Source organism: Macaca mulatta, chromosome 3 (genome assembly GCF_049350105.2).
Source record: "Macaca mulatta isolate MMU2019108-1 chromosome 3, T2T-MMU8v2.0, whole genome shotgun sequence".
Classification (NCBI taxonomy): domain Eukaryota; kingdom Metazoa; phylum Chordata; class Mammalia; order Primates; family Cercopithecidae; genus Macaca; species Macaca mulatta.
In genome coordinates, this window is record NC_133408.1 from 80,336,308 (window position 1) to 80,355,652 (window position 19,345).

The window sequence follows — 19,345 nt, forward strand, 5'->3', positions numbered from 1 at the left end:
TTTCGGGTGAACATTGCAGCCTAGGAAAAGAAAAAGATATGAACAATTGGCTGTGGAGACAGGGTAGGAAAAAAAAGATGGGGTTTCTTGGACCAAAGCTAATGACAAAAGATACACAGTTTTCTGCTAAGGGTGCATGTGAATCTCAGAAAGATGTAAAGAAGGCTGAAGGTGGCCAGGTGTGGTGGCTCACGCCTGGAAATCCAGCACTTTGGGAGGCCAAGGAGGGCAGATCACTTGATGCCAGGAGTTCAAGATCAGCCTGGCCAATATGGTGAAACCCTGTCTCTACTAAAATTGCAAAAATTAGCTGGGCAGTAGCGGCTTGAGCCTGTAATCCCAGCTACTCAGGAGGCTAAGGCAGGAGAATCGCTTGAGTCTGAGAGGTGGAGGTTGCGGGGAGCCAAGATCGCGCCATCCTACTTCAGCCTGGGCGACAGAGCGAGACTCTGTCTCAAAGCAAAACAAAACAAAGGAAAAAAAAAGCAAAGCCAGTGTTTGAGCCTCACCTTCCTGGCACTGAGAATGTGTGGAAATTATATAGGTGGGCAGAAGAATGAGGGCTATCCTAGCTTCGTACCTAGAGTGTGGTGTAGTCTTCAACTTCCCCAATCTTTGTAGGACTAAGAGCCAGATACAGCTTCCTGGGGCTTCAATCCCCTGGCCTGGCACAGAGCAGGCAAAATCCTAGGTTAAAGTGCCAGGGGGCATTCGAGATTTGTGGGATAATTACTTAATGTGGTGTTTCTATTAATGTGCATTAAGTAACAGACCAGCAGGGAGGTTTTCAATATCCCCAATGCAATGTCCCTGCATTTGTTCATTTATGACAGATGTTTTGTCCCTGCCCTTTGCCTAGATCACTGCTTCAAGGCATCCTTGCTGGCTCCCTGCATCCATCCTCCTGCAGCTTCTATGGCTCTGATGGGGAACTGTATTGCTGCCTCTAGCACCATCACCTCATGCCCTAGAACATCTCTTAAGTAAAAGTTAGGAAACAGGACCTTTGAAAGCAAGATCCTGTTTGCTAACAGTTCCAGAATATGTGAAAGAATTCAAAGTGTTTAGAATTGCTATTTCTTAAGTAATCATAATAACACAATATGGTCCTATCCAATTCTGTCATCACAACTCTCCTTCATGGTACACAGAGAGCAAGAATTTGTGTGACCTGGTTTGAAATGAACATTTTTGAGATAATATTGAGAAATCATATTGTTCTTTTCCAAAGAGAACCTTAACTTCAGAAAGATAATAAGATTCAAGTTACTACAAACTGCCACACCTACTGAGGGAAAAGATCTAGTCAGCTATTTTGGTGAATAAATTGTGGTTATCTTTAAAAAGGAAGAAACAAGTTCCATCATTTCCTACTTCTAAAATATTTCTAGACCTTATGTAAATGCTTCAACTATACAAAATCTTTAAGTAAATATAAAAACATATTTTTAGAAGAGGAAGATTCTAGGAAAAGAGCTACTCATGTAAGGTAGTTCTGTACATAAAAATACCTCTGAAATGTACTTATTCATTTTTAAACAAATGCCAAAGACATAAAATCTAAAATCCAGGAAACTGACATCTTCTCAAATATTATTCCCATATTCGGTGTATTGCAGCCTCTGAATAGGCATCCAGAGTGCTGCCAAGACTTCTACCCTGGCGATGGTCCACAATGAAAGCCTCTGATTTCCCATTTGCTAACTAGAAATTCATTGTTTAGCTGTAGTTTTACACAATGTGTTCCTAACACATTCTGTATGATCATGCACTCTTTAAAATTCTGCATCATCCACTTAATCAATAATCAAACAGGGAAATGCGCCTTACATCTTTGGAAATGTATGATTATCTTTTGGGCCATCTGCTGCCAAGCTATCATTCAGCAGGAGCAGCACAGTGTGCAGAGCTTCCACCACCTTCCAGGGCTTGCTCTCTTTTTCAAACTGATTCCTGAGAGCCTCCAAACTATGGCCCATGCCTGTGAGTGTCTTCTGAAGCAGACTACCCTGTTGCCACTGATCAAACACCTACAAATTCGGAAACAAAAATACTAGCATTAATAACAGCAAATTGGAAAGAATAGTATTTAGTTAAGAAATTTTAACAGACCGCTGTAGATGACAGACAACCAATCTTGATTTTTTGGTAAATTAAAATGTCTGTTAGCAATTGCATCATGATTTAATTTCTACTCAGAAATTAAAGATTTCATGTTGCAACAATGGAGGCACACAACTTTATAATCTCTGCCTTATTTCTCTTTTTTCCCCCAAAGAGAAAAGAAAAGAGAGAAGGGAATAACATACACCTTCAAACAAATGAAATATAATTTAAAACATAAATGGACATATTTAGGATAACATAAATATATTTACATATTTTTAAGTATACACCAAAGTTAATACATAGTTACTAAGTGCCATTTTATGACATGGACATGGGGAAGATGATACTGAAGTCAATTAGCAATGTGGTTTATCATCAACATTACACAAAAATAGATCATTCTTGCCCAAGCCTGATAGCATGGGGAGGTGCCTGATGTGCATGTATGTGTGCTAACTACGCCTTAATTAACCAGTTATGTTACCCAGATAATGCACAAAGCAAGAGTGTCCACTAGACCTTTGGATGCTGGTCATTTCAACAGTGTCCCTTGATTATTTTAGTGCTGGATGACTGTAGTGCCACGAAGCAGACAACAACACCTATATATTTTTAATGATGTTTTATCCACTATTTGAGATTTTGGCCTTTATACATGACACATATTAGCAGGGGACAAAGTTAAAGAGGTGTGTTCTTTAAGGAAGAACATTAGACGGAGACAGCAAAACCTGATAAAACAAATGGGAAGTGACTGCCAGGGGAGCTCTGCCTCACAGTCTCCAAAACCTCCCCAAGAAGCACAAAGCTGTGAAACAGCCAGGGTCCCGTGAGCTTCTGAGACCAAGAGCAGTCTAATCACTCAGGCACCCTGCCCCACACCAACATCTCTGTAAAGACAGACTAGAGCCTCCCTTCGTGTTGTCAAATTATGGTCACTGAAATCACAGTCACTGTTTGTGCACAGAGCTTCTGATCAAAACCAGAGTGAAGGGACAAGGCCAGTCCAGAGCTCAAAGTGCTAGAAGGATGCTGAATGCTAGCATGCAAACGTCCAAAGAGCTGGTCAAAGTACTCCAGGGCAATCTCATGCACCAATAACGGAGCATGGGTCTAGGAACTTCTGAGTTGCCAAGGTGTGTGTGTGCAAGCCTAGGATGGACTGTTTGGTGATGAGTGTTGAGGGCCTAGGCCTATGGAGCTGGAGCCAGCTGATGCACATGGGACAAGGTGCACTCAATGGCCAGGATGTGGGGCCATTTTATGTCCCTTTCCTGGGAGGGACATAAAATCCAACAGTAAGCAACATGGCAGGGTCGGGGAGGAGAATGGATTTGGACACTCAAACTGACACACCTTTGAACAGAACATATAGACAGGGGACAGCACCTGTTGGTAGACTCTCAGCCAACTGACTGCATGGACAAGATAGTTTTGGGCTCCTGACCACTTGGGGTGGCAGTCTCCAACGTAGCGCCATTTCTCAGCTTCATCCTCTGATGTGCTGGACAAGGCTGAACACACCATCTTCTCCAAAGAGCTGTCTGTGGGAATCTGACAAGAATATGAAAAATCATTTAGATGTAAAGCTCCTTTCCTAGAACCTTCCTCTTCTAAAAATAACACCACAATCTTGCCATAGTAAAAGTTCTTACATTTGCTTGATTGAAGAAGTAATATGTGGTGATATCCACGTGATTTACCTTGAGGGAAGACTTGGTAGTTTAAAAAAAAAAAAGTTACATTTTTCAGTTTTATCCGCAAACAATGGGAACAGCTGTTTCTCCAGGCCAAGGACATGGAAATGACATCAAATCTTGTTTCTTTTGATTCTCAGGCCAAAAGTGAACATGGGTCAGCCCAGTTTAATTGATACTTTGGATTAACAAAGTTGTTTTGCCAAGAACATTTTCTTTTCTGATTATCAAACGTGGATAAAATTGGAAAGATTCAAATTGAGGTCCTGGTTCAGAAACTGTTTAATATTTTTGAACCAAATCTCCTTTATTTTATACATGAACTTCAACACAGTTCCCTAACACTGCTTTGTAAATACTTATGTTTGTGTTATAATGATGCACATTCCCCTACAACAATTTTAATGCCATCTTTAAGAGATTCTGTTGATGACTGCCATGGTCTAAATGCTTGTGGACTCCCCCCTCCCAAAATTCATATTTTGAAATCCTAGCCCACAAGGTGATGGTATGAGGAGGTGGGGCCTTGGGGAGCTGGTCAGATCATGAGGGTAAACTCTTATGAATGGGATTAGTACCCTGATAAAAGAGACCCAGGGAGTTCCCTTACCCCTTCTACCATGTGAGGACACAACGAGATAAATTTCTGTTGTTTACAAGCCACCCCATCTATGGTCTTTTTTTATAACAGCCTGAATTGACTAAACAATGGCAATAGTCAAAAAGCTTAATTTTAGTCCCATGTGTTCACTTTTAGGTTCCTTTAGGATCAATATTTAAAATATTAACCTGTGGCTGTCAAAGCACAGGGTCCCTGATGTTTTGTTTTGGTTTTTTTCCCTTAATTAAAAATAATCAACAATACCATGTATCGTGTTAGAGAGATAAGGCCTAGTCCCCACTCAGATGTTCACAGTCTATGAGAGGCAGATGTGCAGTCATCAGGTTCCCTGGGACATGCCCTATTATAGAAGGTTGAAGGCAGAGGCTGAAGTGAGGTCATAAGAGCTCCACAGAGGATGTGAGGTTAGATAAATCATTTTCCAAATTGGGAAGCAGAGGCAGGGAAAGAGGAGGACTATTCTCTAGCAAGGGCAGCATGTGCTGAGTCTCCCAGCAGGCAATTACACTTTCAAATGGTGGGAAGCAGGCAATAGTCCCCAAGATGTCCATGTCCCAATCCCAAGAGCCCATGAATATGTTATGTTATATGGCAAGTGAGATTTAGGGCTGCAGATGAAATTAAGGCTGCTTGTCACCTGGCCTTGATATTGGAGATTATCGTGGGTAACCTGGTGAGCCCAATGTAACCACAAGGGTTCTTATTGGAGAAAGGAGGCAAAAATGTCACTGCCCAAGTGATGGGATGTGGGAAGGACTTGACCTGCCATTGCTGGCTTTGATTATTGAGAAAGGGGCTCAAACTCAAGGAATGTGGATGGCCACTAGAAGCTGGAAAAAGCAAGAAAACGGAATATGCCACCCCAAAATATGTTTCTTTGGCATATGGATTATTTTGAGCTAAAGACAAACTGAAAACCAGCAGAGGCAGGAAAAACTTCTTACCACTCCATGACTGTTTAAAAATAGAGTATAAATTTCCTTTTGGTAAAGGAAATTTAGATTTATAAGGAAAATTTACATTATTAAGATAATTTTCATCTGTAAAGATGTCTCCTACCAGAAAGAGAGCTGCTTCTCCAAATAACTCTGATCACCTGGGAGATTTCTCTGCAAAACAAGATAACTTATTCACTGTACCTTTCCTCCTTTCACCTTCCCATAAGTTGCCTTGCTACCTAGAAACCCAAAACCTCCTTTCCTTTGTTTAGATTGACTTGGGTGGTGTATAAGCCTTAATCATCTGGCTGCTTCCTTAAAATACAGATGATCCTTGATCTACAATGAGGTTACTTCCTTATCAATCCATCACGACTTGAAAATATCATAAGCCAAAAACACATTTAGTACACCTAACCTCAAAACATAACCAAACTTAACCTAGCGTACCTGAACTGTGAACAGAACACATGCATTAGCCTACTATTGGAAAAATAATCTAACACAAAGCTTATTTTATAATAAAGTATTTATTAACTCATGTAATTTATTGAATACTGTACTGAAAGTGAAAAACAGAATGGTTGTCAGGGAACATCTATATATTTCTCTTTGTGAACTCCCATACATACCTACATAATAACTGGTTTTCCTCTTGTTTATCTGTCTTTTATCAGGTTAATTCGTGAGCTCCAGCCATTGAATATGGAATAATAGAGAAAAAAATAATTTTTCCTCCCCTACAACAGTTTGTCCCCTTGACCTCAAGAAGGACTTCAGCCCTGTAGACACCTTGATTCTAGCCCAGTGAGATCATTTCAGGGGTTTGACCTCCAGAACACTATGATAAAAGAAAATGTGGGTTTCCTTAAGGCACTATGTTGGGGGTAACTTGTTATAGCAGCAACAGAAAGCTTACATATATGATGTACAATTTCCATGGAGCTTTGTTGATATACACAGTGGTATTTTCTGATCATTTTCCTTTTAATTCTAATCTCAATATATTTAACATTCTAAGGTAAAAGTTTTACATAGTTTACTCAAACTATAATATAATGAGAAAACAGATCATAAAGATGGAGAAAACTAGAATAAAAGCCAACCAACTGGGGTTTCATATTCCATCTACATCAGTATCCATGAGAAAACCCAAGGGTCACAATTTCAAGTCCTGTGGTAGGCAGATAGTTCATAAAATTGTGAGATGATTAATAAAATTATGCTAGGGATACAAGAAGCACAAAATTTAGTATACTGTGGTGAAGCCTAAACCTACCTGGCAGAACTGATTTTTCAAACACCAAACCAGCAAGAGGGTCTGCTGGCTGCAGCCCAACCATCTAACCCTCCAGACTGAGAGCACAGATCTAGAGTCTAAATATTGAAAGCAACAGTCTGAACACAAACTAGCTGCACTGAAATGTGAAAAGTGCTATCTGGGAAGACCAGGTTGTGGGGAACTCACACAGAAGTGAGCAAAATCTACACACCCAGCATGGACTGAGATCCTAACAGAAGATAGTGGGTCCTCTCCAAACATTCCTAGCTCAACACTGACCCAGGAGCTGCACCATAAATGCTCTAACCCTGCAGGTGGAGTCTATGGACCAAAGCTCCAGGTGCATAGTTCTTGGACCTGCACCATGCAAAGCAGAAGTGCCTACAAATGGGCCAGAGTGACAAAAGGGACTCTGTAACTAAAAGATACCTCCCAGAACCTCAGCAATACCAGCAGTGAACTGGGTCTTGGGGATCATCCAGTCCAACCCCCTTATTTCACCTAGTTTGGGAAGAGGCTCAACTTTGGTGAACCCAGCAGGCATTCATGACCCACAGATCCTACTCTTCTAATGAAAATTATCTCTTTACCTGGAAATTCACCCACTTGCATCCCCACTCACTACGGTGGGGATGCGCCATCTTCCTACCTGGACCCCACTAGCGCTGTCTTCAGAATCTCACACCCTCACTCGACCTGGCCTCTCCCACTGCTAGTTCCCAGAGCAATCAAGTGTCATATTACTTCCAAGCTGCCTTTCCATTCTGGGATAAAACTACATGGTAAGAGGAAAGAGACACTTCTAGAAAAGCTGGAGACAGCAGGGGTGTCTTCTGTGTAAGGAGCTCGGGTTTTAGGGGAACTCTCCTGTCTGGCTGCCTCTCCCATGGCACCCGCTCACTCTGCCCCAGCAGCATGCTCTAGATCCAGTCTCCAGGAAAGACCCAGCGGTGTGAGAAGCAGTCAAGCGTGTGTACCTCCTTTAGTTCAGCTGAATAGTTCAGGATCTGTTGCGTATGAAGATCATCAAAGCCAAACTGGGATTTGAGATCATACTGGACTTTCTGTGGATCCCACATTATATTCTGCATGGACAGGTGGTAAACTGGCTCTGCTGGAACAACAGAAGATTTACACCATCAGTTGTTTGAATATTTTGATATGTCTAATGTAATTCAGAAAAAAATACCTTTTTACCTCTAAAGGAAGAGCAAATGAAGACCAAACACCATTGGGGCATCAAATAGAAAAAGCAAACAGAATAAACACTTGCTGCTATAGAGAGAATGGTGAAGTGTCCCATGCTCCCTGGCACAAATGGTTGCAACATTTCCAGAGTGTAATTTTAAAACATATTTCAAGAGCTTTATAAAATTCAAGTCATTGAACCCAATAATTTCACTTCTAAAAATCTTTCTCAAGAAGCTTAATCAGATGTCTGAACAAAAATTAAGGTGTGACAATATTTTAAAGGTTCTATACTGATAAAATATTGAAAACCAACTAAGTGTCTAATATCAAGGGAAAAGATAAATTATAGTATATTCATAGCATAAAATACTATGGAGTCTTTAAAACTATATTCCCAATAATTATTTGAAGTCATAAGAAAAAGTTCCCCTAACTCAAGTTATCAACGTATAAAATTCATGAGCTACCCAAAAAACCCATGGCACTATCTAGAGGTGACACATTCAAAATATAAATCCAAGACTCTCAAGGTACAACAAAATCTCTGGGGAGTATGCCTCAGCAACTGCAAACATGAAAACACATACATTTCAAGCTGTGTTTGAACCTTGAACCTTCATTTAGAAACTAGATTGTTGCAGATCACGATTCAACACTCATTGACTGAGCCCCTTCACCTGCCAGCCACTATTAAACCATTTTCACATGCATTATCTCATAGGATCCTTATAATTGCAGTGAGGTCTACAAAAAAAGCACAATCCATGACATTTACAAAGACAGACCAAGTGAACGGGGACTTCAGGAAGGTATTAAAGATGGGGAAAATCCCAGAAATACAAGACTTTTTGTTTCCAGTCTGATTGCCTTTACATGGCATCATGGGAGGAAAAAAGATTGGTATCTGAGATTAAAACAAGCATGTATTGTATGTTGAAGAGGTATTAGGACCTAGACTAAGAATATACCATGGGAGGTCTCACTTAGTCCTCCAACAACACTATGAGGTAGGTGCTGTAATTGTCCCCTTTTTCTTAGAGTCCTACTTGTTAGATTAAGCCTCCGATTCAAACCCGAATGATCTGGCTCCCGAAGCTGAGCTGTAACTATTAATCTCCACTAGTCTCAGAAGGTATGAGAATTACTCACAGTGTTCCAGAAAGGAGAGAAAAAATAGTGACATCAGTGTGGCATATTTATAAAAGTACAAAATCTTTCTCAAAAAGTGACAGACAATTTTGATTCAGAAATTTGTTGCTAAACAACAGAGAATTCAGAATGTGTAGATTAACAGTTTCAGTGCATAACATAATTGGACCAGTAGCCTAAAGCCACACGAGGCCACTCAGTCCTTCCTCTTCACATTGGAATTGGCTCATCAGGCAAAAGAATTTATCTTGGAGACAAGAGACATGAAGACAATTTTTAGTTACCTCTCAAAGTATGTTTTGTAATAGTGTTCCTTAGCTTTGACTCGCTGGAGAGTTAATAGAAAATTGTTTATTTTAATTACATTCTTAACGGTAATTACATTTTCAATTGTAAGGCAAATTGGTTGTTGTAATTTGGATGATGTACAAAAACTTGAGCTTCTAAATGAGTTTGTTAAATTAAGGTCACTGGGAAGATTTCGATGAGGTGTTTTATTCATCTCGCACCACCCTCTGGGTTTTGTTCTCAGCATAAGAAATAGTTGCCAGTGGAACAAATCTAACCTGAAAATGGAGTTAAACATTAATGAACTAGCTTTTCTCTTACAGAAAGCTAAAAAAAAAAAAAAAAAAACAACTTTCTATGTGGGTCTCACTGTGCTGAGTCACAAGCAACAAGAAGAAAGAAGCAACAGGTGGAATTTGGGGCGATAGAGAGTTTTATGTTAGTTTGCTCCATGAAGCAGCAAAATTCTGAATGGGATTATAGAAATTTCTGTGTATAACAATCTCATTATACAATAGTTCAGGGCTGGGCACAGTGGCTCACGCCTGTAATCCCAGCACTTTGGGTGGCCGACGCAGGCAGATCACCTGAGGTCAGGAGTTTGAGACCAGCCTGGCCAACATGGTAAAACCATGTCTCTACTAAAAATACAAAAATTAGCCAGGCGTGGTGGTGCACACCTGTAGTCCCAGCTACTTGGATGGCTGAGGCAGGAGACTTGCTTGAACCCAGGAGGCAGAGGTTGCAATAAGCCGACATCTCACCACTGCACTCCAGCCTGGGCGACAGAGCAAGACCCCATCTCAAATAATAATAATAATAGTTCAGGAGACTGAGACCTCAGGAGAAAGTGGTTGATGGAAGACTTGATCCCAGGATCCTGAACCCCAGACCTGCGTGCCTCCAATCCACTCCTCACACCTGCCCAGAAGTGTCTTTCTATAATGCAGATCTAATTCTACTGCTCCCATGTCCACTGGTATTTTGGCCTGAGCTCCCTTTCTATGCCACCCCCTGCTACTGCCCACTGTACCTCAGACACACTGAATGTCAAACATTCACGGCTCTCAGCAAGCCCAAGTAGCTCACACAGTCTTCTCTCTTTCCAGAAATGCTCCCTCATCTCTTTGATAAAGTCCAAATCACCCTTCAAAACTCCTCCTTGAAGCTTTTCCTGAAGCAGATGTCAGATCCTTACTCTGTTGTCTTTGTTTTTTGTTTGTTTGCTTGTTTGTTTTTTATTATTGACATATCTCTCTCCTTTACTAAACATGACTTCCTTGAAAGTAAGAATTATGTCTTTTTTTTTTTTTAAGTTCCGGGATATAAGTGCAGAACATGTAGGTTTGTTACATAGGTATACATGTGCCACGGTGATTTGCTGCACCTATCAACCCATCATCTAGGTTTTAAGCCCCGCATGCATTAGCTATTTGTCCTAATGCTCTCCCTTCCCTCTCCCCCGAGCCGATGACTGGACCTGGTGTGTGTTGTTCGCCTTCCTGTGTCCATGGGTTCTCATTGAAGAACTATGTGTTATTCAGCTTTTTATTCCCACTGTCTGGGGAAGTGTTTGGCTCATAGGAAGTGCTCATTGTTTATTCAATGAGAGAATAAATAAATAAATGAACAGATGGATGGGTTGGTGGGTTGGTGAGTAGATGAATGGGGAGGTAGATGGATGGATAGATGAATGGATGAGTGAGTGGATGGATGGAGGGATGGATGGATGGATGGATGGATAGATCAATGGGTTGGTGGGTTGGTGAGTAGGTGAATAGGGAGGCAGATGAATGGATAGATGAATGGATGAGTGAGTGGATGGATGGATGGATGGATGGATGGATGGATGGATGCATAGATCAATGGATTGGTGGGTTGGTGAGTAGATGAATGGGGAGGTAGATAAATGGATAGATGAATGGATGAGTGAGTGGATGGATGGATGGATTAATGTATGAATTGATGGACAGCTGTATAAAGAGGTTTATGGGTTGTTTCGTGGGTGAATGGGTAGGCAGATGGATGGATGGATAGATGAATGGATGTGTGGGTGGATGGATGGACAGATGAATGGAAAAATGGATGGATGAATGGATGAGTGGATGAATTCCAACTTTGTTGTTCTCTCACTGTATTTTCCTTAGAGAAACAGCCAAAGATAGAAAAACAGAGAAAAGAAGGGAATTAAAAGTAAAATGCTCAGGCTCAGTTGGCAATTCAGGAAATAATAATATCCTGGGTCAAGAAAAGAGCTATATAATTCCATTCCCTCCCCTGTAGTAGGGCTGCTTATTTAGTTAGGGACTCTGTAAGTCCACATCAAGCTGCCTCCTCTTACTAGCTTTGTCATTTTTAAAATATTTCCTCCCAATAGGAGCTTAGAGAAGGGAAAGATTAAAATCACAGAACTAGTGATAGGTCTAATATTAGAAGAAATAAAGTCAAAGAATTTTAAAATCAGTTAATTTTAACTTTCAGATATCATTTATATTAGCAATGACTGCAGAATTTCAACAGTGATAGAAAGTCAAATTCAGTTTTGAGTTCCAAATTTGTATTCTGTTTTTGTCTTGTATTAACAGAAACAATTGATTCTTTTTTGAATTTGAAATTTTAATTAAATCATTTCAAGCATCATTTTAGCTCTATGTCAACTGTCAATGAATTTAAGTAGTGAAACGTTTTGAAATATAGCAATAGCTACAAGGCACCCATACCAGTGACTGCTACTCCATGTCGCTGTAGAAATGTCAGTGTCGAAATGGTCACATTCAATACAAGTTCAGAAACCTGGGAAAAAGTTTGGTTGAGTGGAAGCCAATCTAAATCTTCTAGGGATATTAAGTAACTAGAACCAAAACAAAACAAAACAAAAAGCAATATGAGTGGGTAGTTAGCAAAACAAGTAGCATCAATTCTAGGTTTACTTACATCCCATGGACTGGGCCCCTAGTGCTGTTGCAAGATGTGGCTGGACCATTTACATGTCAGCATTCTTGGTGGCTTTAATGTGACCCTAACTCCCTGAACTAGTAACTAAATGTAAGAGGTAAGGTCTTCTCTTGAAACACTTGAGAACTTAGGCCATCTTCCACTCTGCCTTTGACACAGAGCTCAAGTTTGCATTGGCTCTGCCATAAATGTTATTTTATACTCAGCCTTGATTCTTCCTGCCATAGGGCAGTTGATAAGGCCAACCAGGGTGCAAAGGGCTGCTATGTTAGAAAAGCAAATAAACAGTCATCCTGGCTGCTTCAAGTTCAGATAATCAGTCTAATATTTGGGGGGCAATACCATGTACCTCAATCCTCCACCCTGTCTTAACCTATGGATCTGAATAGGTCAAGGGTTGATCAGTGTCTGTTAAACTCTTTCAAAGAACAAGGAGCTCTGGTGAGGGAGAATCTACATATACGTGATAATAATTTTATTTTTAAAATACTAATATTTTATTTTATAAGTAAATACGCTTAGATTTGTAGATTAGAAAATGCACTCAACAGAAGTTGTAATATATCTGCATTTTAGCAACATGAGACCAACACAATCATAAGCTGTGCTTCCAAACAGATTATTTCCTTGTAGATTTTCATCTGGAAAAATCTTTTATGACAACTTTGTGTATTGAAGAGTATCCCAGGATTATAAGATATATCATTGAAACCTGGTACCACTTGCAAGTACTTGTCTCTATGAATGCAGATTTTCTTGATGTCATGCCACTGAAGCAAAATATGGAAATACAATTTATACTGAAGCTGATATGGTTCAACAACTGTCATCAGTATCTTCTCATTTTAAATTTTGTGTCTCTCAGAATAGCCCAATTATTTTCATTGTTCACTGCTAACACAGTCAGAGCTTTGGGCAAGAATAAAAAGGGAAGCATTTCAAATATGTTCAAATATTTAAGTTATAAATCAAGCTAACTAACTATCAAAATATGTTCCATTTTCCTACATTGGCAAATAGATCTTCATAACAACTTTGAAAGCTACATTCAAATTTAGAATTTTCTGATCCTCAGAGTTATGCACCAGAATGTGGGAGTTTGGGGAGCACCTGTCCCTAGCCCCAGCCTTCAGCCCATTCCTCTCCTATGTGCTCCCCATCCTCAGCTTGGTCTGTACCTCAAGAGGCCTCAGTGCGCATAGGTAGGTCCTCCAGCCTACAAAGCCCAACAGCACCCATGCCTCCCACCCTACACTCCTGCCAATGGCTACAGCCATCCCTAGACTACCCTTGGGCTGGAGGAGGCACAGTCCAGTGGTAAGACTTGCCCTCAGAAGGAGGGGCCAGGAAAGAGGCTTCACCAGGCTCTGGCCATTAAACTAGGGAACTCCAGGGTGAGAGGGAATCAGGGTGTGTGGGCTCTGTGGACACATCTCCTTCACCCCATGGGCATTCTGAGCCATGAGCTGAGGCACAGTCCGGGGAAGGCCACAGTGGGGACCTCCCCAAAGCATAGCCCCCAGGACAGGGCCCTTTTTGTCCTAGCCTAAGGGCAATGTGGGTTGCTCTCACCAATGGCAGATAGAATAAATAACAGTTAAAAATCAGAAAAGAATATAAATCTTTGCTAATGAAAAATAATAAAACCCATTATTCATACAATGGGTTTACACAAAATAATTCAATTGTTTATAAAAGAGGGCCATGCTGATTAAAGCATGAGAAGCCCACCACGGGAAGGGATGTTCCCAAAGGTCACCCCATGTAACATAGGGGTCAGATCCAGCATAGGAGACCAATGTCCAGTTCACTGAATTACACAACTGAAGCAACTGAACTTATCAGTTCTGAATGCTATTTTGGGCAACTATGGCATAATTTCTTAAGAAATTAGTTGAAATTATTACACTCAAGCCTGTCTCTAATAGTGAAAAACTTAGAAAAACCCAAAAATCCAATGCCAAATTTATTAAGTAAATTATGGCATATAGTACTTTACCAGAATGATATATGCTGCAGCCATTAAAAATGGCCATTTATAAACTATAACAACATATGAAACATTAAAGTATGGCGCTAACTTTTTAAATCAGGGGGCACACGCTCTGAACAACATCACTGCCCATATATAAAATATGTGCACAGACAGATGAGGGACAGACGTGGAGGTGCAGAAGCTCCTGTCGTTTCAAGGTAACATTATTGTGAAGTTTTTTTAAATCCAACAATTACTAATTTTTATTTCCCATTTTAAAAACAAGGTTAAAAAAACAACATATCAATACTTAGATAAGTTTTTTCTTTTTCACTTACTTCAGAACAGTCTGGAGAAGGTTCACTGCAATATCCATGCCGTCTTCCACATGATCACGGTTTGTGTGTAGTCTCGGCAGTAACAGTAGAAAATCCCAGATATGAGGCTGCTGGTGGAGGCTTTCCAGTTTCAATATTACCTCCTCGGTCTTATTGAGATCCATCTGATGGGGGAAAATACCAAAAGTTTCCCTCTAGAGTTTTATTAATAAAGTAAATAAGACAGAGAGACAGATGCTGCAAAGGTACAAAATTGCAAACGTTCTCCTGGTAGAAACTCACACTTTATACGTCACTACATTAAACAGATTTGCCACTATGTTGAACACAATGTTAAAACTATCCTGGTCAGTTGGAGGGTTTTTTTAAATGGCTTAAAAATATGGACAAGGGGGAGAAAAAGTATGGATGGGGTAAGAAGAAAAATAAGGCCAGTTTTTGTAACAAGCTGTACCAACTTCCACAGTTTTTGAAGCGACAAAGTCTTTGACATAGACCCTGGATAAGAATGTAATGATCTGTTCTTTACATGTAAATGATAAAAGAAAAGAGAGTAATTCAAATATGAACAAGAAAACCCAACATTTCAGTGAGCACTGGTGGCTTGGTCAAAAGGCAAAGGCGGCTGGCCCCACGGTAAAGAGCTTTTGGATTTCTGTAGATAACCGAGGCTTTCTTATTATATGCCAAGAATGGCTAAGTGCAAAAATGGAAGGAACATGGGTTGCCAGTGCCTCACTGAGCCTGCATGTTCTCTCTAGGTAGAAAAACACCCCAACGCTCCATGACATCCCAGTAAGAGCTCCCCTACACTCTGTGTTCCTAGCTCCACAGTTGCTGGCTCTCTTCTCACCGCCTAGTTCCCATTCCTTCAATAAAAGTGAATCTTCCATTTTAGACCACTCATAAAAGTCACAGCATTTATCTTTCAGATGACATAGAGTTAAACAAACAAAAAAAAAAGCTTTCTCCAGAGATCCAGCTACTCCAAACAAGACACACTCCCTCTTCCTCACACCACTCTCAGTGGAATGAAGAGAGGGTCTCAGAACTCAGCAGGGTCCTGGGAAGCTCCCGGAATGAGCGCCTTCCATTTATGGAGGATTCTGGTTCTGACTTCCAGCACACTACCATGTTTTCAGCATGACTTCAGCCACCATTCTCAATAATTTCCATATCTAATGATCCTCAAATCCCTTCTGTTACTTGATCTCCCTTCCATCCAGTGATATTTTCTTCCACCTGCTTGAATCACCCATTTCTCTGGTCAAAATCTTGATTTTCATTATCAATATCTACAACTTTATGCACCTCACTTTTTGATGACCAACCCCACTCCTTTTCTACAGTTCCCCAACTCTAATGACTCTTCAGCCCTACCAGGCCCATATTCCATTCTGCCAACACCTCTTTCTTGTCCCCATTGCCCTCATGCACCTGGTCCATCCCTGGATGACCTTTCCCTGGCATACCCACTCAACTCTTTTCTCCTCTCACAATCTATCATATATTCCTCTGGCAAAAAAAAAAAAAAAAAGAAATCCATCTCCAGTCAAATTCAGTGGTTCAGTCTTCAGGCTGAGCTCAGTCCTCCTGCTCTCCCATCCCTCAAGAGTATTGTCCAGCAACTCTCTTCTCTTTTCCCCTCTATTGTTTCATTCCTATCAGCATGCTATTATCTGCCATCTTAAAAAACACAACCTATTCCTGCCATAAGTGCAAAAGCCCAAATGCAATCATGAGCAGACATCAGACAACACCAAAATTGAAAGATAGTCTACAAAATAAGTGATCTACTCGAAAATCCTGATGAAATAAAGACAAAGAAAGACCGTTCCAGAACAAAGGAAACTAAAGACAGGACAACTGAATGCAATACATGATCCAAGATGTTCTTTTGCTGTTAGGGACATTATTAGAACAATTGGTAAATCTGGAAGAAGTCTGTAGGTTAAATAACTCTATTATATCAGCATTAATTTTCTGATTCTAATAATTGTACTGTGGTTATGTACAAGAATGACCTTGTTTTTCAGAAGTACACAATGAAGTACAGTCAGTCTTTCATATCTGTGTGTTCTGCATCCTTGGATTCAATCAACCATTGATTGAAAAAATTTAGGGAAAAAAAATGAATAGTTCCATCTGTACTGAACAGGGAGAGAGGGAGGGAGGAAAGGAGGGAAGAAAGATGGAAGGGAAGGAGGGAAGGAAGGAAGGAAGGAAGGAAGGAAGGAAGGAAGGAAGGAAGGAAGGAAGGAAGGAAGGAAGGAAGGAAGGAAGCCAGGCAGGCAGGCAGGCCCACACAGTGGTTAACGCCTATAATCCCAATACTTAGGGAGGCTGAGGCCAGAGGATGGCTTGAGCCCAGGAGTTTGAAGCTCAACGACAGAGCATTTTTTGTCTCTAAAAATAATAATAATAATAATAAAGGAAATAAAGAAGGAAAATAAATCCATATCTCTTGTCTCTGTTTAGGTTCCCCTGCAACAAGGACTTGTATATAGGTAGCTTGTTCAGGAAATGGTACCAGGAAGAAGGAGCTGAGGAGGTGGAAAGAATGAGATAGGAAAAGTCGCAGATATCAAGGGCCTCCACAGACCATGCTGGCTTGAATCCTCAAAACCTCTCAGGAACAAAGGTGCTGCCCAGAATAGACCCATTGCTGGGGGAAGTTGGACCCACCTTCTCCAGTTGCCCAGGACTGAGATGTTTTCTGGAACAAGGGACTCTCAGTCCCAGGCAATGTGAGTCTGGTGGTCACCCCAGCTGTGGGTTGCAATGAAATTGTTAGCTCCCCTGCCCTCTCAAGCTGAACTGACTTCAAGGAAGAACAGAAAGCAAAATACTCTCAGCACATGTTTGACGTTCGCCCCTGTGACCAGGAGTCTGAGCTCTCGGGGAACTGTCCATCTTAGCTGGGGAGAAATTAGGGAGCCAGCAGGGTGGGAGCAGACACCAAAGACCTCTGCAATGCCCAGCAGCTTCCACCCCATGCTTCACTGCTTCACAGCCTACCATCTTGCGTCATATACACTCTCTGTCTCCACTTACTTGCCCCCATTCTCTCTCTCTCTTTTTCTTTCTTTTTTTTTTTTTTTTTTTTGAGACCGAGTCTTGCTCTGTTACCCAGGCTGGAGTACAGTGGCACAATCTCAGGTCACTGCCACCTCCGCCTCCCAGGTTCAAGCAATTCTTCTGCCTCAGGCTCTCGAGTAGCTGGGATTACAGGATTACAGGCACCCACCATTACATGCCTGGCTCATTCTTGTATTTTTAGTAGGGAAGTGATTTTACCACATTGGCCAGGCTGGTCTTGAACTCCTGACCTTAAGTGATTGGACTGCCTTGGCCTCCCAAAGTGCTGGGATTACAGGCATGAGCCACCGAGCCTAGAGTGCCCCTACTCTCTTTTAAATCCACTCCAATCAGGCTTTCACCCTCATCATTCCATCAAATCCTTTCTTGTCAATATCACCAATGAATTCCATGCTGCTACTCCCAGTAGCACTTCTCCATCCTCTTGTTACATGATCAATCAGCCACACTTGAGACAATGGATCATCCCCATCTCCTAGAAAATCACCTTCCTGGGCTTCCATGACACCCCACTTTCTCAGCTTCTTCCTCCTTGCTTGACACTCTTTTACAAATGCAAGTGCTCGGTGCTCAGTCCACTTTCTCTGCTCTGTCGACACACTCTCCCTTGATGGCCTTGAAGTGTCATTTATGCACCAACACTTTCTAAATTCATATATCCAGCCAAAAGAGTTTATCTCAGCTCCAAGCTGGAAACTCCCACAATGTCCTTGGCAATGCCACTTGGATATTTCACTAACATCCCCCAAATCAATTTCTGATTTCCTTTTTACCTCCCCTCCCCTCGGAAAAACCTGTTTCAGTCTTTCCCCACCCGCAGTAAACAGCCACTCCATTTTTCCAGTAACTGAGGTCAAACCACATAGAGTCATCCTTGATTCTTCTCTTTCTCTTATAACCTACCTCACATTCATCAACAGATCCTACTGATTTTAGCTCCAAAATATATCAAAACCACCATCGCATCTCACTACCTCCCTCACTAACTGTGCATCTGTTCTAAAAGACTTCCATTTGTTGCACAGAAGGATGAGCTGATTCCCTACATGGACTCCCACTTCCGCTCTGACTACTGTCAGTCTCTGCTCAACGCAATGTCCAAAGAAATCCTCTGAAAACATAACTCAAGTCCCACCATTCCTCTGCTCAGATTATTCAGATAGCCATTTCACTCTCAGTGAAAATCAAACAGTATAACATCTTCATCAGAATTCTATAAGAAAAAAGCAACCTAGAAATCTTTCATTGTAACAAATAGAACTGCTTTCCTGTAGCCACTTTTCTTCCACTCCTTGTACTGAAATGTTTTTACATCACAAACATACAATGGATATGATAATGTCCTCTGTTTTTTGCACTTGATCTAATAACATACTCATTTTCCACATACTATACTTACTATTAAGTAACTGTACTAAGAAGGCCATCAAGGTCACTTTATCTTGGAAATTCAAATTATCCATCATTATCAATGAACATTTTATGCATACAGCTTTTTATTTCTATTGTATTATACATAACATTAATTTTCAGAACAATTACAGGGGCAAAAAAAATCAAGTTGCTTTTCCAAAAATTATTATATCTTTTTTTTTATTGTCACAACCATGTGAGATTATCACTAAGCTACAATATCACAAGCATCAGGTATTATAATTTCTTTTTTAAATGCTAATGTAATCATTTAAATGATGCTTTATTC

The 19,345-nt window shown here is 40.7% G+C and overlaps 1 protein-coding gene across 1 annotated transcript in view; it reads right to left on the bottom strand.

Annotated features, from left to right (window-relative positions):
- The window catches only part of ABCA13 (ATP binding cassette subfamily A member 13), a 513,939-nt gene that overhangs the window by 449,871 nt on the left and 44,723 nt on the right, over positions 1-19,345 (bottom strand). Inside the window, exons 6-10 of the mRNA XM_077997982.1 lie at positions 14,545-14,708; positions 11,997-12,127; positions 7,626-7,759; positions 3,499-3,663; positions 1,831-2,030 (exon numbers count right to left, since the gene is read on the bottom strand). Of these exons, the coding sequence (XP_077854108.1) occupies positions 1,831-2,030; positions 3,499-3,663; positions 7,626-7,759; positions 11,997-12,127; positions 14,545-14,708 (794 nt within the window). The remainder of the gene's footprint in view (positions 1-1,830; positions 2,031-3,498; positions 3,664-7,625; positions 7,760-11,996; positions 12,128-14,544; positions 14,709-19,345) is intronic.